At 47.6% G+C, this 20,966-nt stretch overlaps 9 protein-coding genes and 1 non-coding gene across 10 annotated transcripts; 3 read left to right on the forward strand and 7 right to left on the reverse strand.

Annotated features, from left to right (window-relative positions):
* Positions 1 to 135: 135 nt before the first annotated feature.
* Positions 136 to 486, forward strand: E1B28_007018 (uncharacterized protein; the record flags this gene model as incomplete). The annotated part of the gene is made up of 1 exon (XM_043151728.1): positions 136 to 486. The coding sequence occupies one exon, from the start codon at positions 136 to 138 to the stop codon at positions 484 to 486; it is 351 nt and encodes a 116-aa protein (XP_043009808.1).
* Positions 487 to 904: 418 nt separating this feature from the next.
* On the reverse strand, positions 905 to 3,456 carry E1B28_007019 (uncharacterized protein). The gene is made up of 11 exons (XM_043151729.1): positions 2,842 to 3,456; positions 2,639 to 2,781; positions 2,492 to 2,570; positions 2,381 to 2,433; positions 2,199 to 2,312; positions 2,075 to 2,141; positions 1,926 to 2,015; positions 1,685 to 1,855; positions 1,603 to 1,624; positions 1,500 to 1,549; positions 905 to 1,446 (listed from the first exon to the last, which is right to left on the reverse strand). Exons 3-11 carry the CDS (start codon positions 2,504 to 2,506, stop codon positions 985 to 987), a joined length of 1,044 nt encoding a protein of 347 aa, XP_043009809.1. The 5' UTR covers positions 2,507 to 2,570; positions 2,639 to 2,781; positions 2,842 to 3,456; the 3' UTR covers positions 905 to 984.
* Positions 3,457 to 3,615: 159 nt separating this feature from the next.
* On the reverse strand, positions 3,616 to 5,722 carry E1B28_007020 (uncharacterized protein). Its single transcript, XM_043151730.1, has 5 exons — positions 5,573 to 5,722; positions 5,022 to 5,520; positions 4,714 to 4,966; positions 3,829 to 4,659; positions 3,616 to 3,770 (listed from the first exon to the last, which is right to left on the reverse strand). The coding sequence occupies exons 1-5, from the start codon at positions 5,613 to 5,615 to the stop codon at positions 3,720 to 3,722; spliced, it is 1,677 nt and encodes a 558-aa protein (XP_043009810.1). The 5' UTR covers positions 5,616 to 5,722; the 3' UTR covers positions 3,616 to 3,719.
* Positions 5,723 to 5,732: 10 nt separating this feature from the next.
* Positions 5,733 to 8,768, reverse strand: E1B28_007021 (uncharacterized protein). Its single transcript, XM_043151731.1, has 22 exons — positions 8,401 to 8,768; positions 8,307 to 8,352; positions 8,159 to 8,252; positions 8,033 to 8,104; positions 7,863 to 7,975; positions 7,797 to 7,799; positions 7,681 to 7,744; positions 7,553 to 7,628; positions 7,482 to 7,498; positions 7,273 to 7,429; positions 7,160 to 7,207; positions 7,063 to 7,108; positions 6,986 to 7,013; positions 6,680 to 6,923; positions 6,569 to 6,624; positions 6,481 to 6,513; positions 6,399 to 6,422; positions 6,326 to 6,337; positions 6,252 to 6,262; positions 6,137 to 6,194; positions 5,945 to 6,073; positions 5,733 to 5,880 (listed from the first exon to the last, which is right to left on the reverse strand). Exons 1-22 carry the CDS (start codon positions 8,556 to 8,558, stop codon positions 5,804 to 5,806), a joined length of 1,566 nt encoding a protein of 521 aa, XP_043009811.1. The 5' UTR covers positions 8,559 to 8,768; the 3' UTR covers positions 5,733 to 5,803.
* Positions 8,769 to 8,831: 63 nt separating this feature from the next.
* E1B28_007022 (uncharacterized protein) lies at positions 8,832 to 11,254 on the forward strand. Its single transcript, XM_043151732.1, has 13 exons — positions 8,832 to 9,426; positions 9,484 to 9,549; positions 9,606 to 9,625; positions 9,682 to 9,728; positions 9,780 to 9,826; positions 9,884 to 9,969; positions 10,023 to 10,136; positions 10,207 to 10,248; positions 10,307 to 10,383; positions 10,448 to 10,555; positions 10,611 to 10,713; positions 10,769 to 10,924; positions 10,983 to 11,254. Exons 1-13 carry the CDS (start codon positions 9,210 to 9,212, stop codon positions 11,082 to 11,084), a joined length of 1,185 nt encoding a protein of 394 aa, XP_043009812.1. The 5' UTR covers positions 8,832 to 9,209; the 3' UTR covers positions 11,085 to 11,254.
* Positions 11,255 to 12,652: 1,398 nt separating this feature from the next.
* E1B28_007023 (uncharacterized protein) lies at positions 12,653 to 13,698 on the reverse strand (the record flags this gene model as incomplete). Its single annotated transcript, XM_043151733.1, has 5 exons — positions 12,653 to 12,834; positions 12,892 to 12,997; positions 13,058 to 13,179; positions 13,246 to 13,371; positions 13,431 to 13,698. The coding sequence occupies 5 exons, from the start codon at positions 13,696 to 13,698 to the stop codon at positions 12,653 to 12,655; spliced, it is 804 nt and encodes a 267-aa protein (XP_043009813.1).
* A 749-nt stretch (positions 13,699 to 14,447) lies between these two features.
* On the forward strand, positions 14,448 to 15,767 carry E1B28_007024 (uncharacterized protein; the record flags this gene model as incomplete). The annotated part of the gene is made up of 8 exons (XM_043151734.1): positions 14,448 to 14,500; positions 14,608 to 14,635; positions 14,713 to 14,946; positions 15,003 to 15,104; positions 15,163 to 15,258; positions 15,323 to 15,424; positions 15,492 to 15,701; positions 15,756 to 15,767. 8 exons carry the CDS (start codon positions 14,448 to 14,450, stop codon positions 15,765 to 15,767), a joined length of 837 nt encoding a protein of 278 aa, XP_043009814.1.
* A 459-nt stretch (positions 15,768 to 16,226) lies between these two features.
* E1B28_007025 (uncharacterized protein) lies at positions 16,227 to 16,687 on the reverse strand (the record flags this gene model as incomplete). Its single annotated transcript, XM_043151735.1, has 2 exons — positions 16,227 to 16,346; positions 16,413 to 16,687. The coding sequence occupies 2 exons, from the start codon at positions 16,685 to 16,687 to the stop codon at positions 16,337 to 16,339; spliced, it is 285 nt and encodes a 94-aa protein (XP_043009815.1). The 3' UTR covers positions 16,227 to 16,336.
* Positions 16,688 to 18,139: 1,452 nt separating this feature from the next.
* E1B28_007026 lies at positions 18,140 to 18,237 on the reverse strand. Its single transcript has one exon. It is a non-coding gene; the product is annotated as a tRNA-Gln (tRNA).
* Positions 18,238 to 18,282: 45 nt separating this feature from the next.
* On the reverse strand, positions 18,283 to 20,719 carry E1B28_007027 (uncharacterized protein; the record flags this gene model as incomplete). The annotated part of the gene is made up of 5 exons (XM_043151736.1): positions 20,508 to 20,719; positions 20,201 to 20,450; positions 19,303 to 20,141; positions 18,647 to 19,245; positions 18,283 to 18,588 (listed from the first exon to the last, which is right to left on the reverse strand). Exons 3-5 carry the CDS (start codon positions 20,066 to 20,068, stop codon positions 18,283 to 18,285), a joined length of 1,671 nt encoding a protein of 556 aa, XP_043009816.1. The 5' UTR covers positions 20,069 to 20,141; positions 20,201 to 20,450; positions 20,508 to 20,719.
* Positions 20,720 to 20,966: the final 247 nt, after the last annotated feature.

Consider the following 20,966-nt stretch of genomic DNA (forward strand, 5'->3'; position numbering starts at 1 on the left):
GGGAGACTTGAGGATGGGTTGTCTGAGACTTACATCTCCGGCATGTTCTACTTCCGGTTACCCCTTCGACGTCACCGACCCCACACCTATAGACCCTGATTTGATTCGTGGACACCACTATAGGATCCAACAGCAATGAATAATCGAAACAGCATGGCGCTCGTCCCCAGAGCCAATATTTTACAGAGGCTTCTCAAGCTCGACGCCGTACGCTCTTCACACTACTTGCCACTCGCAAATCACAGTCGAAGAAATCCTTCCCTCCACTCGCTATCTCTGAAACTCCTGACTCTTGTGGTGTTTGTTTTCGGTGACCCAATCTCCGAGGTAGTTGTTTCAGAGTCGTGGAATTACTCCTTTTCCCGCTTACATCTCTGTTTCCTTTCCTGGGAGGAACTAAGCCCAATGGAAGCCTTTCAGCTATTAAAGCCCGTGAGGCGTCTCGCTGAAGAGTCGACATCAGACTGGCGGAAAACTCGGAAGTAGGGATACCCCGTTCAGGTCAACTTCCGCAACCAACTCCAACCACCGGTGCACATTGTATATCTCCTTTCCAGCAAACTCGGTACCTCCTAGATCTTCGTCTGATTAGTATTTACATGTATGTCGCGGACATCTCAGTTACGACTCGTTCATCTGTATTGACTCGATCCTGATCTCCGCAACTTGTTCGAGAATATGGTGCCCCATCACGCAGTAGTTATATTTTACCAAACACACTGGAATCGTGTTCGACGCTCCATCCACCATGCTGCAACGATCGTTGAGTGGCATGCAGGCGCCATTGAGTGAATCGTGACTAGTACTGCCCCCCGACCGCTCTAATTGTCCTGAAGTTGTCCTTGCTTTTCGGCGTGGTGAGGACTCCAACCATTGATCGCAATTCCAGGGGCTTTCGATCGGAGGCTGGTATTAAGTCAGTAGAAGTACACATATGAAGCTGAGTCTACCATGTACACATTGATTAGGCTACTATCTATCCAATCACAACTGTTTCAGGAACTCTCCAGAATCCTCAGACGCCTCGCTACGCCTATGGAGCAGATGGCTCATTGGGGGTCCCCAATGTGAAGGGCAGTCCCTCGTTTCCAACTGTAAATCCGAATCACCCGCCGCTTGAGGTAGGTCAAAAGCCACATCGTGACAATTACCGTCGTGGCTTGAAAATCTGGCGTGAAGATGCTTCGTAGGACTTGGGGCCCTAGGCAAGATCACATCGTTGGAATGGGGGTCTTTCATTCCCTTGTCGCTTTGAATACCGGCTCCCAGCGGTGGAGTAGCCTGCTTTAACTCGTATTCGTTCGGGTAACTGTGGCTTACTGACACCACAGTAGCGATCGAGATGGGCTGGGTATGTCCTGTTTCTGAGCGACGGCCGGTGGAGTGCGATTCTGTACTGTGACCGCGAACAATGTTGAAAAGGGTTCGTAAGGCTCTCGATAAGGACTGGCGTTCATTGTTAGTGAGGAGATCCGCGAACAGAGAATCTCAGGTCTTACTGGATCCAATATCGTCAGTAAACTGTACAGCAGTGGTCTGACAGAATATCCTTAGCAAGAGATGAGAACGACGGATTGTAAAGTAGAGATTGGATATTCTTACCTATCGGGATTAATACGATCGCCTAGAGAGGGCGGAGGTTCGTGAGTAGATGATAAGCGGGACTCCCTATAATAAAACTTACCACTTGATTCGAAGGATTCTTACGGTTTGTGTATATATCACCACAAACGAGCAGTATCACCGAAATGGCTGCTGATAAAGGATACAAAGCAATCCTGAGAATAACCGTCCGGTACTTCCTTTTTCTACTTGTTTTGCGGTTTTGAGATTTAAGGAAATTGCCGTTGAATGCCTAATATAAATGGTGAGGATCAGTGTTAAACATTGCTTCGCGTTGTGAGGCTGATGTATGTTTCCTTTACCTTCGAGCGCACCATGAATATTAGAATAAATACGAATGTAATTAACTCTCCTATAATATCCAGCAGGGGCCATGCAAGGACAGTCGCCATCTTCGTTTCAGAACGAGAGGATGAGCATGACCATCCGGGTCACATAGATAAAAGCTCACCCTCCAACGGAACCGTTCTGATTGATCTGAAGACCTATATCCGCACGAACCGGTGAGTGGATCCACGCTAATGATAGTAGAATCGTTAACGGACTGGAGGTGGCATTGATGCAGGAAAACTCACCCCCAAGCCCTTGCAAACACGGGAGGAAGAGTTACGATCAATGCGTGAAGTATACTGCCGATAAAGTACCACTTTTCAAGCTTCTGACCATCTTTTCTCCATATCATGACGAGCCTAATGGGTAATGGATAGAGAAGTCAGCGACCAGTGATATAAGGTGGTTTACGAGCGTTGCTACACACAAGAGGTTCAACCCGATGCTTAAGGAAAGATTGGAACAAAGTTGACCGAAAAACTAGTAGGGATAACCATCAGAACCGGAGATCGAACAAGGGGCGGAGATATAGACGCACTTGCATTGACCACATAAACCCAACACAGTCTGCAATACGTTGCACATAGAAGCATAGCAACGCTATAGACGAAGCTAGGCTGAGAAAATGAAAAGAAGAGGTAAGGTCTTGGAAAGTCAACCGCGTAGAAGAAGGACACGCACTTACTCAACAACGCTAGCACGACCAACCGAAAACTAACTCTGTTTAGATGCTTCCTGGAAGCCCGGTTGATGTACGACGCAAATACGAGAAGCACCACGGGAATGCAGAAAGTCGTCGCGGTGATGGACACGACTTTCATGCGGTAGCTGTGTTTTGTCGCGTCGAGAAAGATCAGTCGAAGAATAATGCGAACTGATCAAACTTACAGAAGTTCTGCCAGCAGATCGTCCCTTGCGCTCAACAACATTGAGGAATTCACGACCTGGGTGGTAGGGGTAGCAATTTTTAAGGCGGGGCCGAGTCCATGCAGAAGCCAGTTCAGGGTTTTAAAGAGGTTGGGTTGGAGCACGATGAGACAGGAGGCGCAAACGTGATGCCGAAGAATCCCTTCATGGAACAATGTATGTAACTCAGTGTCACTTTTCCGCGGGAGCGAAGAATTAGAACGAAATTTTCAAAGGCCAACCTCTCTCCGATTTAAAATGTCATGAGAGGCCAATCGACCTGGGAATAGAAGTTAGTGTACAAAAGTGCAGGGAAAAGGCAGATCAAATACGAGACTCACGTAGGTCTCAGTTATTAATGTCACTACGATCGTGGTGCGACTTGGGGGCTGGCACAAAAAACAATCCAATGAATTTATCAATAACCGCTTTTTATGCCAATATTTATAACCCTGCGTGCCCTCCCAACCTCAAGCCTTTCAAAGTTCTCTTTGACACCATGGACGCTCCAAAACATTCCAAACGAAAGCTCTTAACTTTGGTTTCATTGAAGTGACACAGGGGTCCAATATGGAGCCCAGGAGGAAGGTGGCTGATGGAACGCCGCAAGTATGTACCAGACTGTCACTACTAGTAGGGGACAGGCGGGAGGGCCTGCCCTCAAGTAGTCACATGATCCTGGTTGGATATGTGAGGGCCATCTTACATCGCGATAGCCAGACCGGTAACCCGCTCCATAGCCAAGCTATTAGTACAGGTATAGACAAGATGTATATTCGCATACCTGTTTAACAACGAGAATATTAAGTACAATCAGACAACCATTAATGATACACCTTTCCGCATCTTGTACTATACACTCAACCGAAATGAAGCACACTAACAAATGTTTGCTCTGTCGTCCGGTCAGTCTATTGATATCGTGAATGAGTACTCAATCGATGTTTGAAAAAAAGGGAGGATACTCGCCTTAAGACCAACCGTCCTTTCCTGATCCAACATCACACCGTCAAAAATATATTTCTCCTTCGTCCGACTTTCCACATACGGCAGATACGAAACAACTTCCTCAGAAAACAACCTGTGCTCCAGTTGAGGGAATCTATGTGGACCTTTTCTGACAACAGGCCCATACATATCCCGATCCCGCCGCTGTTTATCACCATCCATCTCCATCTCCTTTTCCACCTCCTTGATCTTGTCCGGATCAAAATCAAGAATCACCAAAGTCGCTGGAGGTCTTTCTTCCTCGCCCTCCTCTTCGGAATCTCCCTGCAGGTACACGAAGCGCTGAGCACATGCCTCCGTTATCCATCTTGACGACACACTACCACCAGCATCGAAGCAAAGAACGATAGCAGGTGCCCATTCAGACCATGGAGTAGCAGCAGCGGGGACTAGATCGGCAAAGTCAAACTGTGTTTGCGATTGTGATGACAACTCGAGCAAGGCCTTCCGGTGAACTATCAATGTAACTAGTGTAGCATCCAACATGCCTCTCCGAACCCATATATGTAAGAGGACGATAGCATCGTCTGCACATGAATGGAATGGTCTATCAGAATTCAAGAGGGTGTCGGGAGCTCTGGGATTCGGGTCAGCTCGACAGGATATGTACTGGATGCTGCAGTTGGGTGCGGTGTCGAAGAGGTGAAGGGAACGGATGGGAAAATCTGGGGAAGGCTCGTCCAGATCTGGTATTTTCCAAATTTCGAGTACGTCGTCGGAGATTTTAGGAAGAAGTATAGTGTTCTCGTTCAAGAACACTACACCTTCGTATGTTTCTGTGCCGGTAAGTCGCTGAATAAAGATAAGAAAGGGCAGAAAACAAGGAAAGGAAGCTCATTAACGCACCAATAACACTTTCCCTGTCTTCCAATGATATACCGTCACGGATGGACTAGTCACGCCTATCCTGAAGTTCGTTACGAGCACGATGATATCCCCAGCTATCTCGCAATATACTGCAGGAGTGCCCCAATCACTTTCTGGGCCGACGATGGTCTGTACAGGTTCTTTCGCAAGAGGGTGGTAGTTCCCGGTCGAAAATTGATAGATAGAAAGCTTGAGATAAACCACACCCAATGGCCCTATGGCGAATCTGTTCCTATCAAATGATTCATGTCATCCAAGTATCTTCTCCTCAAGAAAATTCGACGTACCCGGTAATCAAGCAAATCATATCATGCTCGTAACGATTGACCGTGAAATCTATGATCACCTCCTCCTGATTCTTCGTCGGCTTGAAAACCTTCCAGTCAATCCTTTCATTGGATTCCGTCGGCAGGTCGATGTATCTCAACGTCCTTCTCTCCACTTGTCCTAGAAAATAAGCTCCGCCCGAGAGATCGTAGATGCTGCCTTCGTCGAACGTGACAGGTACTGTGATAGAAAAGTTGGGCTCGCAATGTAACCATGAATGTGTTTGCTTTCTGAGCAATTTCAGTTTCTCTCTGTGTGCGAGACGGTTCTTTGGGTTATCCTCAGCTTTGCACAGGTAAAGCTGTAGTTTATAGGATAGTGTTGGTGAACTTGCTACGAGAACATGTGAAGTTCGGCTTGTTGAAGAGAAGTGGGTGATATCTTGGGCTGATAGGAACGAAAGAATATGAAGGATGAGTTCCGTAGGCAATGTCAATAACTCCATGACAAAACCGGTAGCTGAGTTCATGACCTTCAGTGCCAGTAGATTCCGATATCACAGAATACGTACTCTCGGGGCCGTCTGGTGCATCGTGCGCCAGCTCAAGTTCCATCACGTAGAAAGGAACTTTTTGGGCTTATTATTGTTGAACCTTGCGAACGAACAAAGTCGTGGTGGAAGAGGATATCGATCTTGTGGTCAGTGAACGTCACGCCACCGCCGAGACAACCGAGGCCGGAAGTTAAATTGACTAAATGCGTAGTATTACAGGCAAGGGTAAAGCTTTCTTGTTTCCATTTCCTAGTTCTCAACTTCCAAGTCCATAACCAATACCTGTTTACCCAACACGCTGGATATCTTGATACTCTCCACATCACCTTGAAAGAGAAAGAGAACGAATCAGTTTCCAAGATGTTTGGTCGCCGGTAGACACGAACATACCAACGGATTCATTTCCTTCAGATGACCAGTGGGCTTCCAGATCTCTTTTTCGAATTTGTGTTTGAGATTGAATATGCTGAGCGAGCGAAGGCACGTATTTCTGTACTGGTCCGTGCATCAACAGCCAGGCTACACAAAAGGGAGCATCAGCGTCGGGAGCAGAAGAAGCATTGGGGTGGTGGAAAACCGTACTCAGAAGATGGAACGTTATACCACCAGCTAACAGACCGACGCATACCCGATACGATATCTGGAGATGCGTTCTTTCAGCAGGCCAGTCAGCGGGGGATTACAATCAGGTACCCACAGTGTACCTCGCTATACCAAGGGCGAGTCCGGTTAACAAACAGTGGTGATCGTAAATTCACCAACTTTACTTACGAGCATACGCAGCTACAAATCCACAGATTAGTCCAAGATTCAAGATCGGAAAGGAAAGGAAAGCAAGGCTTACGACTGAATATCTGCGGTCCAAGAACTAACATAGAAAACTCATCAAACTCCTTTCAAACGTAAAAAAACCATCTCCGACTCACTTCCACTGAACTGAGAAGCGGCGTTATGCAAACCTAATAAACAGATTTGACACGGCGCGGCTTCAGAGAAGCATAACACAATACTTACCAATCCCAAGACCAGCCATCGCTGTCCCTCGAAGAGCCTGAACGCGTTTAGGCCACCTAAAAAACAATTAGAATTCAAAGTCAAATTCCCAGCAATATGCCTGAAACTTACAACATCGGATATATGCACTGACTAGCAGCTGTCGAGACAACGAGAACGAAATACCGTACCCCGACGGTCTCCACAGTTAAAAGCACGATATAGCAAGCAATCAAGACGATGTCGAGGACTACAACAGTGGGGAAGGGGTTGATTAGTCCACGCCTGATGTAATACCCTAGAATCAACACTAGAGAAAAAGAAGCGAAGGCCGGAGGCATTGTAAGAATGTTCGACTTCCGCGAGTCAGCGAAACCTATGAACAATCCAATCGTATTAGTGCTTGATAGGGGGGGAAAATAAAGGCAGATCGCTTACCTAAGTCCTTGATAACTTGAGGTAAAGCCTATTGATGTCTATGTGAACTCGTTAGTGCTAACGAAAATATCACATACATAGATGATGCCGTTCCCACCAACGCCAGTACAGATCCATGCGAACCTTGATCGGGTTTCAGTGCCAGAAAGTGAAAGTTGAATGATAAACACGTACGTAAACGTGTAGTATGTTGGATCCGTGAATAATAATCTAGCAGCCGACCTGTGAGAAACGAGGTATGGGCATCAGACTTTACGTGTCGATTTCGAAGCAGCGTTTAAACGAACCATGACCAAGTCTTCCCGGTGACCTTGGGAGCATCGCGATGCAAGTGTTTGATGATGACATTCTTTTCCTTCTCTGTGAGCCACTTGGCACGGTCGGGGTAGGCAGGGAGCGCAAAGTATGTGAGGATACCGACGCCAATCGGCATGAGGCCTTCGACTATGAATAATGGTCAGAAAACCTCAGGTTAGTCTGAGTGTATATCGCTCACTGATGTAAAGCCATTGCCTATATTGTAAACATGAGAAGGACGCGTTGGAAAATGCATCGTCCAAGGCTCACCACCCAGCTAAACGGCCATTCGCGAAAGAGATAGCGTAGGATAAGAATCCGCCTACAAAACCAGACAATGCTGCCACTTGAGTACGTCAGTCAGAAAGGAGTTATACATTGGAAGGAGAAACGGGTACTCGAGTAAAGGGCTGCGACCCGGATAGCGAGCTCAGCCGGCGTATACCAGAAGGTCCAGAAGTACTAAAGATGACCCATGAGCGAGGAAGATGGACGGGAGACTCAGAAGTCTTACGATCTAAATACATGACACGTCAGCTTCGGTGATAGGGAGAGGGGGAGGAGAGGGACTCTGGCTTACGATACAAGGGAAATACCCAGCTTCGGCAGCACCGATCAGAGCTCGTAAAGCAATGAGAGCACCATAGGTCTTGACGGCAGCAACGCTGCAGGTGAGAATACCCCAGGTCACCACTATAAAAACAGATTCAATCAGTGGATGCAAGCGCACTACCACGAACAGAGACAAACTAATTCGGGAGATCCAGACTGGGGGAGTACTCTTCTTCAGCAGGATGGTTGAGACAGGTTCGAGGAACATATCTAAGTCGGTGAAGTGTGAGGCCGGATTCTTGGCTGAGAGTAGAGGAACGTTACATGGGTAATAGAAAGAAGCTATGACCCAAACCCATTGTTGCGCGGAGAGACCCAGCTGCGTCTTGATGTCGGTACCCTGTTCGACATTCAGAATCTGGAGGACAGGAACATTCAATGAGTCGCACTAGACATCGAAAACACAACATACGGCAACGTTTGATACGTTGTTGACGTCGATCCGCATGATAAGATACCTTTCACTAAATCAGTTCATGTTTGCGTACCGAGAAATCAAGACGTACTGAAATAAGACAAGAGGCATGATTCGTCTGTCCACCCTCTTGAGCACGCGCTGATACAATTCTTCATCGTATTCCTCTGCGGAAACTTGAACTTGTTTGGCACCAACTTGGCCTACGATCTCGGAAGAGCCGTGGTTGAAGTCGTAGTCGAAACCCATCTCGTATCCTTAGTAGAACGGTGCGCTGCAGGGCGAACCAAAAAAAAATTCTCAAGAGCAGATCATATATAGATTCTGAACAGTTATCGCAGAGTTCTGATGGGAAATTTGCAGCTGTTAACTATAGCACAATTCATGATGCATGAAGGCCAGTTGTGTGATAGCAATTTTGTACCAGAATGAGACCACGGGTCGAAGCAGCTGACGATGGTGGTCATTGGGAGGGAACGCCATTAATCACATGGATATTTACGTAATTTTATTATTCTCTGGTCCTCCCTCGACCGTAGCTGGACATATTGCCCATAACACTCCTACAAGTCACACATGCGAGAAACGAAACTGAATCATCGTCCGACTTGCGCCCCATTCTATGTGAAATCCGACCTTGAACCGTTCTCTACCAAGTGTCACCGTTAATTCGTCGACGGATTTTATCTCACTGCAAGACACGGGTTCGAAGGCACAATTTGACACACAGTGGCACATGAACAAATTTCCACTTCTTTGCGGGCCTCTCTGTGCCTTTGGAGTGCTATTTCTGAAAACTAAAACTAATCGGGCCACGTACTTTCGCAATCCTAACGTCACGAAATCCACCGTCTCGGTGATGCAGTCACTATATTTAACTGCATATTCTGGACAACCTAGATGCGGAACAAGCTTCTACCAGCACCATCATTTCCCCGCAAAGAGCTGACCATGCCCGTTCCTGTTTCTGCTTTTGACGTCAAACCATGGATTCGACCTGCTGAAACTACCGAGAACCTTGACTGGGCACCATTGAAGACCATCAACCTTTCGATATTCGACCAGCCAGGGGGTAAACAGAAGCTTGCTGAAGACTTGCGCGATTCCGCTAAGAATGGTGCGTTTTTACTGTCAAGTTGTCCTACTTCGCTCTCCTCATTGATACCCATTTCAGTCGGCTTTTGGATTGTAACTGGCCACGGCATTCCTGATGAAGAGGTATTACGCCAACTCTCAATAGGTCGTGTATCCCTGACTCTGCTCTGATGCTCGTCCTGATGACTCTCCTAAACATAGCTAATACTTTCTTTAACTTGGTTCGTTGCGTGCCGTGAGAAGCGCTATTCCGAAAACACTCATCGACCATCTGCAGCCTATTGAAGAGAAGAGGAAGTATCCTTGCGACTTTTCTATTGGCAAGTGAGTTGACATTCTGTACACACGTGCGAATCTCACCATTGGGATGTACAGCTACTTTGGTTATCGCGAACCTAAACGCACGATCGGCGACACCAGTGGTTAGTTGTCGTTTGACTTTCCGGGGTTCACACAATTTGTGTTGAAGCACTGAACAGTCAAGGAGAACATGGAAATGCTGAACATACCCAAGTATACCGTCAATGACGACTATAAGGATGTGTCCAAGCACGACATCGTCAAGGTTTGCTCATTATAAGCTCCGTTGTCGAGGCATCGTGTCGATCTGAGTGTTAGGCTTATGAAGAAGAGATCGCGGCCTTCCATAGGAAACTCTTCGAAAGAGTCGCTGCCAAACTTTTTGTTCTTCTTGCCATCATCCTCGAGTTACCCGAGAACTATCTGCTAGATGTGCGTCGTATGGTTTGGTTTTGTTCTTCAGTCATTTGCTCATCTTCAAGTTTCGCTTGCATGCCTGTAGGCACACGCCTACGACAAAAAATCAGAGGACCATCTTCGATACGTGAGTCGAACCCGAAATCATGATTTGAAGTCAGATCCATTCGTCAACTATCACGCAGATGATCTATCATCCACGATCACTGGAGGACCGCAAACTCGCCAACGACGGTCGTGGTGGGGGTCATACCGACTTTGGGTACGTATTTCAAGTTCATACTCGTGTTTATCCAGAAACAAACCAATACCCTCCCTAATTCCAGCTCCCTCACTCTTCTTTTCTCCCAAAACGTCGCTGGCCTGCAAATTCGAACTCCTACCGGAGAGTGGAAATACGTCAAACCGGTCACAGGAGGGATCACGGTTAATAAGTGTGTTTATGAAAATTATTTTCCACGAAGGTTGTAGTTTAACAAAATTTTGCAGCGCGGACGTTCTGCAGTTCCTAACGAAAGGTTATATCAAATCAACAATCCACCGAGTAGTCGGCCCCCCAGCTGATCAATCTCATCTTCACCGCCTCGGTCTTGTGCGTTACCGAGTCTCTCAACGGGGTACTTAACCGCTGACGTTCCGTTGGATAGCTCTACTTTGTCCGTCCTGCAGACGACACTCCCATCGTTCCCGTCCCTAGTCCAGTACTCGAACGGGAAGGTCTTCTTACGGAAGAAGACAGGGAGGCTCAACAGCACCCTGAGAATGCTGTGAAAGGGTACGATTGGACTCGCGCTCGCGTTGAGGTAGGTTTGCGTTGCTTCTCTTCGATGTCAACGGACTGATACCTATCCACGTCAACAGAATGCTCACAATCGAACCAAAGTGTCCCGGTCGTACGATGATAATATTGAAGAGAAGACGTTTAACTATAAAGGACTTGAAGTTCGAAAGCGGTGGTATTGAGGACCGCTGAACATTGGGTACATTAATTGATGGAGGCAAATGTACTGGTTCAAATTTTTGGGGTTACAGGCCAAAGTTTTGCCCAATCGTTGTCCGGATAAAAACATGGGTCCGAGGCTGGATAAAGTTGAGACGGCTAGTCAGCGGTGGCCGGTGGTAGGTTCCCATAGGGCAGCTAGCTCCGTACGGCTCCGTTCGGAAAAACAAAAACTTTTATTTTCATATTTTACAAGATAAATAAATTATTCAAGTACTGGTCCGGCGTCCGGATAGAAATTTCCTGTCTTGGATCCGGATAAAAATCAGGATCCGGTCACCCGTATCACGCGTTTTGACGAACTTTGCATTCTCTTGGTCAACGCCTGTCGTTACGCTCACGAATCTTTCTCACTGGAGTCGGTGGAAGTACACGAAAAGGAGCGTATTTTGGTATCGTGATATGGGCGGAAGGACAGCAACTTAGAAAACGTTTGGGAAGCATTTTCAACACATTGACAACTCGCGATGAACATGAAATGAAGGAATTGATTCGCTGGATTTTTAGCCAGTTTCCGGAGGATTCGTCGATAACGTTTTTGGCATCTTGCGTTCGCGCTGCATCTATTTGCTCAGTACGAGAAGTCGCGGTTGTAGTAACTTGTACGCCGTTGAGCTCGTACGCAACGCTCTAGGTTCAGTTTTCTTGGTGCGAATACATCTTCCAGCTTTCTGTACCATCAAAGACTTTTTCTCTTAGACTCGCCGATTACCGCATACTCGAATGGACAGCCTTTTGTCGTACGCATCTACTTATGATCCTTCCAAAGACAAAAAGTTCAATCATATTGCATTAAACGACTCACCACATGTTCTAAACTCGCGGAGTGGGGGTGCATTTTTCAAGAATCCGAGAAGATCCAACTTGAGGATGACATCGCACCCTTATCGTCTACACCTTGGTCTGAAGGTCTTCGTTCTTACCAACATACCAGCACCAACTCTTTCACTGGAACCCCGAGATCGTTTCTACTTCCCACTAAGTTCACCGAAGCTGACATCCCACAAACTCCTCCGATTTCTCCGCCGGATGATACCATACCAACTGGCCGTCATGTCGACTCCCCGTAACGAAGATATCACCCTCTTCGCTGCTATCGAAATTCGACACGTTTTGACTCTCGTCTTCCCATGCGCTCACAATCCGGGACGAGTGTAAGCTCATTCAAAAGGTTACCTGGATTCTGGTGGGTTGTCTGTAAATTTTCTCTGGCTCGATTCGAGGAACTTCTTAATGACGCGAACTACTTAGTCTTCCGCTCAACCACTCCCGGAGGTTCTGGCCACATCAACACGCAATGGGAGACGTGTCAAACTACAGGCGACGAAGGATGTCTACTCGATCATCTGTGCTACTTCAACTGTTTCAAGAGGTCTTATTTCCCTCATAACCATCCACCCTTGTTTCAGCTCCCTGCGGGCATGTAGAACAGGGATCGTTCTATGAATAAAATCAACTTTGATTTCCCCAATACCTTCCATGTTTTTACAAGCGTGCAAACCACAACCCTGTTACTCGTACACCGCCGTGACTAGTGATCATGATCATGCGGCGGATGCAGGTCTAGATTGAACTGATCCGCCGGTAGGTTGTTCTTCGGGTCTTTCGCCCACTCATAGATCTTATCGAAGTTTCTGCAGGTATGGGGGGTACCTGAGCGACCCAAGGTCTTGTTTTTCTCCGGGAACCATTGCCAGATGATCAAGCTCACGTCTTTCCGAGGTATCAGCCCGACCTATTCGCACTCGTACTGCAGAAGGGGGTGCTTACCTGAAGAACACACGATAGCCTGGCGAATGTGTTCGATGCAGTGGTCGACATGCCACTGTTCCTCCTTGGGATAGTAGTCCGGATGGAAGGCCTTCCGGATGATGTTCTATGGATCTGTCGCGTGAGTTCTCTCCTCTATCTCATAAAGTGAAACAGAAGTTCTGACCAAGCAGTGCAGTTGATGGAAAACGTCCAGTGCGACGGCGTAGTGGCTCTCATCCCCCGGAATTCGGACGGTCTTCCATGGGATAAGTTTAGCTTCGTCTTCTGGGATCCTTTGGAGGCCGTCTGTGAGGTCAAGTACAAGTATAGGTCAGTGTTGTCTCCACAGGATGTATTCGAGCTTCAACTGACACTTATACAGGTCACCCCAAGCTTTGTCGAGCTCCGGTGATGGTGTACCCATATATTCGGTCGTGTCACCTTGTATGGCGCTGTGGAACGTGGTGACCTGATGTTCGATGACATGGTTTGCTGGTGCTGCCGGTTCGCTTCAAGGTCAGCGTCCTTCTAATCAATGATGTGTACATTGAACCTACAATAGAGTAGCTGCAGCTCCGAGTCCGGGATTGACTCGCGCCTCAACCACAGACTGAGAAGGATGAGGAGCGTTATCACGTTCGTGATGCCCAGTACGAGTGTCACCCATCGTTTACGGTTCTCGTATGTCCATCGTCGTAGGGGCGACCCTTCTACTCTCCGGGATCCAGGTGCTGACTGCCCTTCCACAGGTGAATCGGAGTCGCCTCGCAAGAGAGGCTCATACGAAACAGAATCGAATGCCTCCCCTTGTTCTTTGCGGCTCATCGTGAAGTCGAATTGGGGGAGGAAAAGAATGGTGGATTGGGCTCGAGGAGAAGCTGCAAACCCATTGGTTCTGATCTTCCTTCCTTCCTTTATTAGTCGTATTCAGATAAAACCTTCGCTCTTCCATCATCGCATCATCTTGTATTAACGGCCATCGCGGGGCGCTCTTTACCGCATCGAGACTCCACCGTTTTCAATGGGAAAAGACCCACGATGCACGGCTAGACGACTCGACCTTGTGGAACACTCTAATGAACATAGTGCCACTAGTAGACGGTTTTAAATTTAAATCACAGCATAGGTTGTTTGTTCGGTTCGGCTACGAGCGTATCATCACTCGGCGTACGAATACTCCGAATAGGTCCTAGTACTCGAGCGGGTTTCCTTGTGGGCCGTTTCCATAGTCGAGAGCAAATGAGGCATGGAGGCATCTGTTATCCGCGCAGCTAGTAACATTTACCGCTTCCAAAGTTCCTTACTTGCCGGTCGCGCATTGACTCGTACCTTTTATTTGCTCAAATGACCTTCATCTTCGTTAATTTTTCGTCAGGTGAATATCGACCCCATTTAAAGAGTCGGCGCTTTCTGAGCGGGACGGTAGTAGTGTGGCGTAATGATGGCGGGTCAGTGTCAATTCTATTCATTGCTATTGACGGCCAACTCACCATCATCCACGTTAGAAGTGAACTAATGAATGAGCCACCGGGATACTAACACCGCTTGAACTTGGCTCTGGCAAATACACCAGTATGAGAGTCCTGTCAGAGCTGAGGACGGTTGAGTATAAAACATGGTCGGTTGGGTGAGTTGTTATCTCAGTTTACTATCTTTTCTCAGACTAACTCTCACTCTCCTATCAACAATGCGCGGTCTCGTTACTTTTGTTCTCCTCGCCATCACCTCTACGAGCGTGCTTGGTGCTGCTCTTCCCGCTGTCGTGAGTGCTCGTCGCTACTTACAATCTCGACACGTCCGCTGAACATCGTATCCTATCTGTCCCTTCTCCGCTTCTAGAACGCTGAGGAGGAAGTCGATGCTCGCTTCAGTCCTTGGGGCAAGCGTGATGCTGAGGGTGTTGATGCTCGATTCAGCCCCTGGGGTAAGCGTGATGCTACAGAGGTCGATGCTCGATTCAGTCCCTGGGGTAAGAGGGACTCCAAAGATGTCGATGCGCGATTCAGCCCTTGGGGAAAACGAGGTGCCGATGAGGTTGATGCTCGTTTCAGCCCTTGGGGTAAAAGGGAGGCCGTAAGTATCTAACAATATAAGTTACTTCTCGTTCCATCTGAAAATTTTCTGCACAGTCCTCAGACGCCGTTGATGCCCGCTTCAGCCCTTGGGGCAAGAGAGATGCTGAAGAAGTAGACGCTCGTTTCAGCCCCTGGGGAAAGAGGGAAGCTGAAGCTGTAAGTCTCTTCGACACTCTCGATGACCGCGATTTCTGACTCTCATTCGTTCTTCCAGTCTTCTGAAGAAGTCGATGCTCGGTTCAGCCCTTGGGGAAAGAGAGATGCTGAAGAAGCAGATGCTCGTTTCAGCCCTTGGGGTAAAAGGGAGGCCGTAAGTATCTCACAATATTTGCTTCTCGTTCCATCTCGTTCCATCTGAATTTCTTTCTGCACAGTCCTCAGACGCCGTTGATGCCCGCTTCAGCCCTTGGGGAAAGAGAGATGCTGAAGAAGTAGACGCTCGTTTCAGCCCCTGGGGAAAGAGGGAAGCTGAAGCTGTAAGTCTCTCCCACACTCTCTAACTCTCGATGACCCACGATTTCTGACTCTCATCCATTCTTCCAGTCCTCTGAAGAAGTCGATGCTCGATTCAGCCCATGGGGCAAGCGTTCTGCCGAGGCTGATTCCGAGAACGTGGACTCTCGCTTCAGTCCTTGGGGGAAACGCTCCGCTGAGGAAGTTGATGCCCGATTCAGCCCCTGGGGCAAGAGGACCGCCGAAGCTGAAGCTGAGGAGGTCGATGCTCGCTTCAGCCCCTGGGGAAAGCGCGAAGTTGTAAGTATTCCTTAACCGCCTTCTTGATCTTCCGATACTGAATGACTTACTCAGCAATTGGACTAATTCTGACGCATCGAACCTGAAATTCTTGGTTGAATGATGATCATCGTGTATTTGGTCGGTATTCTACATAGTACAAGCGTTTTTCTTGTCTCCTAGCTCTTTGCCTTCATGTATATATGATGTTTCACACAATTTATCTATAGGAAGCCAAACCCTCTACAAACAAACTTCGCGTGAACTGCTTACAGAGCGACTTGGTGCAACATTGTTAACAGCTTGAAGGGGTTTCAAGTTGGCGGCTCGCCAGATTAGGACTGTTCAGAATGGGGGCCGAAGGGTTAAAAGTAACCACCACTTTTCTGAGATCGAGGTGTTGAGTAGGGATGAAGGGGGTAGGCTTGGTCGGGTCGTACTATGTGGCAATCAATCCCAGATCCAGACAGAACAAATCAAACATCGGAACAAGAACAATAAATTCTTGTTCATTCATTCTACAACACGTAACGAAAACTTTTTTTTTGGGTTTTTGGCATTTACGGAAATCCTGTTCTTTCTGTTTCTTTGGTTTTTTTCAAACGTCTAGAGCTCGGGCCACCAATTCAGTCGAGCATGCTCCCATCACTTTTGAACTAGATGAAACTGTGGAAACAAAAAACCAGAATCCAAATGAGCTGACACCCCGAAATTGAACGCGAAAGTACTCACGGAAGGGGGATCAATTTGAGATCACCACTCCAAGTTTTCCCGAGCACTTTGACTTCATAGTGCAACCACAACCATTTATCCTTGATCGTGAACGTGAACTTTCCAGAGACAATCTTCCAATCGAAACCGATAGAGACGCCTTCGGTAATACTCCCAGTGGCACACCCAAGTTTTTGTTTGGGGAAGAACGGGATCTTCACGTAGAGATAGATGGAGATGGAGCCCGAGCTGATATCGAAGCAAGCCTCGACCTGTGCCAATGAAATAGAGGTCATAAGTGCCCGGTCACCAATACTGGCAAACTACTTACCGAGAACGTAGCAGCCCCGAAACTCCAAGAAATGTCATAGCACTTTCCAGCGGAAGCTTTGGCACCGAAGACTGGGGTTCGTTCGATGGCGAAAACGTGAATCACCGGTTGTTGGTGCTTTTGGAGACTGGCTCAACCCGGTGGTGTGCCTCAATCCAGTGCTCGACTAGATAGATTCACAATTGAGGACGTGGTATGGTTGGGGAAACAAAGCGGTTTGGCCTTACTATTACCGTCGTGAGCTGTAATGACGAACGTCTCCGTTAGCCGATACACATGACTCCACGAGTGCAATAGAATCGAGGGACCCACAAGACATGCTGTGGATGCTTTGAGAATGAGAAGAGTAGCAGGAAGTTGCTGAGGAATCTGGAACTGGAGAAGTTGAATTTTTATACCCCATGTCATGAATTTGTTGGTTAGATCAGAAAAATCAAGCATTTACTGCATTTGCAGTCTTCTGGACTCTGGACACAGAGTCGGATTTTCACCGTAGTGGATAAGAGAAATGTTGCAATCGAGGAAGGGAAGTTCACAACCTCACCGCAGAATCTTCTGCGACACAAACATTCCCCTTGCCTTCAACCTGCTGTGCCACCCGGTGCTAATTATCCATTGTTGAATGCACGAGCGGAGCTGGCCTCTGAAGGCGTAAAACAAGGAATGTCACTGCAGAGTACACCGTAGCGACGTTGGAAGTACAGGCAGTAGGAATCGATGCTAGATGTTTGTCTCCAGGTTGTCACCTCCTCGCTTTTCATTCTGATTTCGTGCTTCCAATCGTATATGTTTGAGACTAGAACTTCCGTGTCGTGTATAGTCTGCCTTTAAGTGACCGGTGAATTGACCGTGTGCGCCACATCGAGAACGGAGGTCGTTCGGAAGCTAACGAAAAAAAACAGGACGTTTAAGGAGACTCGAGCCTAGTATCGTTCCATTGTGCAGATCCGTAAACGTACAGTCAAGATATCAGAAGGTCGAGAACATGAAGCAAACAGGAAGCCATGAGAACTTCCAAGTCCATCTGAGACACAGATCAGTGCACTTCTTCCCTAAACGTTCGTTGACCACACGTACAGATTGTAAGCCAAAGGATCGACTGAACTTATAACAGCTTGTAAATGGCGATCCCGAGTCGCTAACTTCAAATTGAGTTACAAATTTTGCTGCAGAGATAGTCGCACTTTCCCGTATAATATTGACGCTTTTGAAGAGTTGAATGTTGGAACAGGTTTTCAAGGAGTCAGCGCCGACGCGCCACGATTCTCCCACGGCTCTGTCGATCCGAGTTGATTTCTTCGTACGCTTCGAAAACCATAACACCCGGAATGGGCAACATTTTTGGCTACGTTGTCGAGAAGAGAACCCAATTGGACCAAAGAGGATGGACATTTGGGATATAACAAGGAAAAAATCTAGGTCTAACCAGGACTCGAACCTGGGTTAATGGAAGACATGCGACTTGTATGGCAGCGGCATCAAAATCCACTGTGATAACCACTACACTATTAGACCACATAGTAATTTTCAACACCCATGGCCAATGTCTGAAACAGGCATTTATCCGATTACTGAGCAGTCGCGGTTTGACGAAAAAATAAACCCATCATATCCCTTGTCCGCGTTTTCTGCGCAAATCTGCACATACTTCGGTAACCCCCCAGGAAAGCTCGAAGCCTCAACCGGTTTTCCTGGAATATTAGCTCCATTCCACCACCCCTTGCTCTTCTTCATAAGTAACATATCATAGATAGTCATGACCATTCCTCGCCACTTCTGCTCGGCTTCTGTCGTCGCTTCGACCTTCGTTAACCCGTTCTTCCTCATATGCTCAATCATGCCAACAATCCAGTCACCTTGAGGTTCCTGAAACTCAAGTTTAAAAAGACAGGCAGTTGAGAGAGGGGGGAAGGGGTGTACTCACGACACAACTAGGGGCGTTGACGAAGGCAGTTGGAGCTTGAGGTCCATACACGAAAAACATATTCGGGAATCCCGAGACCGTCATTCCCAGATTCGTGTATAGTCCACCTTTCCACTTCTCAGCAACGGTCTGCCCGCCTACGCCCCGTATATCGATGTTCGCCATCGCCCCAGTAACACTATCCCATCCGGTAGCAAGGACGATAACATCGAACTCGTGCTCCTTTCCATCGCCCGTCACGATACCCTCCGATGTGAACTCAGCTATCGGATTCTTGTTCAGGTCAACGAGATCGACGTTGCCTTGATTGAACACCTCGAAGTACGTCTGTTCCAACGCTGGCCGTTTGGCTCCTACCGGATGAGGAGCCACCGTCGGCGCCAACAGTTCCTGCATCTTCGGATCCCGTATCCTTGGCCGAACTTTTGTGAGCCAGAATTCATAGAGAGCATCGTTAACTTCTTGGCTGATACCCGTCTCGGGGAACGGGGCGTTCACTTCAAATCCACCTTTGGCCCAGTGCTCCTCTAATCGAAGGATCCGCTCTTCCGGCGTTGAGGATTTGTACGCCTTCGGGTATGAATTGTGGAGGAATCCAACTGACTCGCGAAGCATTGATTTCAATGAGGTTTAGGCAATGTGGATAAAACACGCACAGAAACTTTGGAGGCGGTAACGATACAGGACAGGGTATAGTTCCTTCCGGGTCTCGAGTTTACCCTGTCCCATTGGTAGGCAAAGGTTGGGGGTGCGCTGGAATACAGTGAGATGTCCCACTTCAGGCCCCAACTCCTGAATGATCTGAACACCACTCGAACCTGTACCGACCACCGCAACTCTTTTACCCCTAACATCAACACCCTCCTCAGGCCATCTTCCCGTGTGATGATAGACTCCCCCGTACTTATCCAACCCTTTGAACGCGGGGATGTACGGTACAGTCAAAGCACCCGTGGCGAAGACCAGAAAGCGCGGATGAACAGCCGCTCCAGTATCCGTGTTGACGATCCACCGGTCTTCTCCTCTATCCCACTCAGCACTAACAACACGCATATTAAACGTGATATCCTTCTTCAACCCCAGTTTCTCCTCCACATGCCGAAAATAAGCTCTAATCTCTTCTCCAGAAGGATACTTCTCCGTCCAATTCCAATCTTTCCAAGTTTCTTCGGCTGAAAACGAGTAGCTGGGGGCAGGAGAGTCGACTCTGACACCGGGATAACGGTTCCAGTACCATGTTCCACCGATATCTGGGGCAGCTTCGAAGATCTTGACTTTGTATCCTAGTTTTCGAAAGATCGGGAGTTGGTACAGACCACCGAATCCGGCTCCTACTATGAGGATGTCGAGAGGTTCTGAAATGCCGTTTGGATGGGGCATTCTTAGAGATTCCGATTCCTCGAAACGAGGCTTTTTTATCATGGTCCGTTACAGTTCGGTCTGCTCGCGGGCACTTTATACCGAGTTTCCATTTAGTAAGTGCACCTGGGGAAAGCTGTATTGAAAACAGACTTGTCATTTGACAATAGAAATATATTCAATGACCGAACTTACCTCGCCTTTCCATGTACGTTCATTCAAAATATATATCCATATGTATGCCAAGAGGACGGTCTGCACGAGTACCGGGGTGTTTGTAAGGCCGCTGGGTCTCTTTGCTTTCTATGCATCCAGAACATATGTGATCAACTCATGTACCATCCCATCTACGCCCGTACGTAGTTGCCAGTCGAAGTTCTCGCTCACGCCAATGGCCAAGGTGGCCATGTAGCGATACATCCTCTTTGCGGTACGTACTGACCAGCTAGCAGACGCAAAACACAGTCAATAAAGATCACAGGGCAAGCAAACGCATACGCACGAGCATCTATTCTCTTCTATTTTCCCATTCAACATACCGCGTTGCACTTGACAGATGGTTCAAATGAACCAGGGTCCACTACGATGTATAACCGTCGTATAGTGAAGCTGCTGGTCGTATCAGCGTGAACGTCGGAGGAAAAGCACCAAAAGTGTCTTTCAAAGAAAAATTAAGCCAGTAGGAGGAGTATTAAGGGTCGAACTACGGTGGGGAAGTTGCAGCGACAATGGTGGTAAAATTCCGATTTGATTTCGGCCCTCGGACCCCGAATATTTTTGGGAATATAATCCGGGCCGAGTGTAACGAATGCATCAGGTCGAGATACACCACCAAAACCGGCCCATGTCGTACAGATATGTGCTACTTTATATATATCCCATAAACTCAATATATCGTGAACATATATTGACCATGCCGTAACCATGCCATAACACAATCCAGCAAAGGGAATTCTGGCTT

Source organism: Marasmius oreades, chromosome 4 (genome assembly GCF_018924745.1).
Source record: "Marasmius oreades isolate 03SP1 chromosome 4, whole genome shotgun sequence".
NCBI classification, from domain to species: Eukaryota; Fungi; Basidiomycota; class Agaricomycetes; order Agaricales; family Marasmiaceae; genus Marasmius; species Marasmius oreades.

Excerpts from the sequence above, each read along its gene's own strand:
- E1B28_007022 (XM_043151732.1), top strand. The coding sequence starts at position 9,210 with ATGCGGAACAAGCTTCTACCAGCACCATCATTTCCCCGCAAAGAGCTG. Across the intron at positions 9,970-10,022 it reads CCAAGCACGACATCGTCAAG|GCTTATGAAGAAGAGATCGC; the intron begins GTTTGCTCATTA and ends TCTGAGTGTTAG. Across the intron at positions 10,925-10,982 it reads GGACTCGCGCTCGCGTTGAG|AATGCTCACAATCGAACCAA; the intron begins GTAGGTTTGCGT and ends CCACGTCAACAG.
- E1B28_007019 (XM_043151729.1), bottom strand. Across the intron at positions 1,856-1,925 it reads TATTCATGGTGCGCTCGAAG|GCATTCAACGGCAATTTCCT; the intron begins GTAAAGGAAACA and ends CATTTATATTAG. Across the intron at positions 1,625-1,684 it reads AGAATCCTTCGAATCAAGTG|GCGATCGTATTAATCCCGAT; the intron begins GTAAGTTTTATT and ends CGCCCTCTCTAG.
- E1B28_007021 (XM_043151731.1), bottom strand. The coding sequence starts at position 8,558 with ATGGGTTTCGACTACGACTTCAACCACGGCTCTTCCGAGATCGTAGGC. Across the intron at positions 8,105-8,158 it reads AGCTTCTTTCTATTACCCAT|ATATGTTCCTCGAACCTGTC; the intron begins GTAACGTTCCTC and ends TCACCGACTTAG. Across the intron at positions 7,976-8,032 it reads AGTCTGGATCTCCCGAATTA|TGGTGACCTGGGGTATTCTC; the intron begins GTTTGTCTCTGT and ends CTGTTTTTATAG.
- E1B28_007020 (XM_043151730.1), bottom strand. The coding sequence starts at position 5,615 with ATGGAACTTGAGCTGGCGCACGATGCACCAGACGGCCCCGAGA. Across the intron at positions 5,521-5,572 it reads TGCACCAGACGGCCCCGAGA|CTACCGGTTTTGTCATGGAG; the intron begins GTACGTATTCTG and ends TCATGAACTCAG. Across the intron at positions 4,967-5,021 it reads ATGATTTGCTTGATTACCGG|GAACAGATTCGCCATAGGGC; the intron begins GTACGTCGAATT and ends ATCATTTGATAG.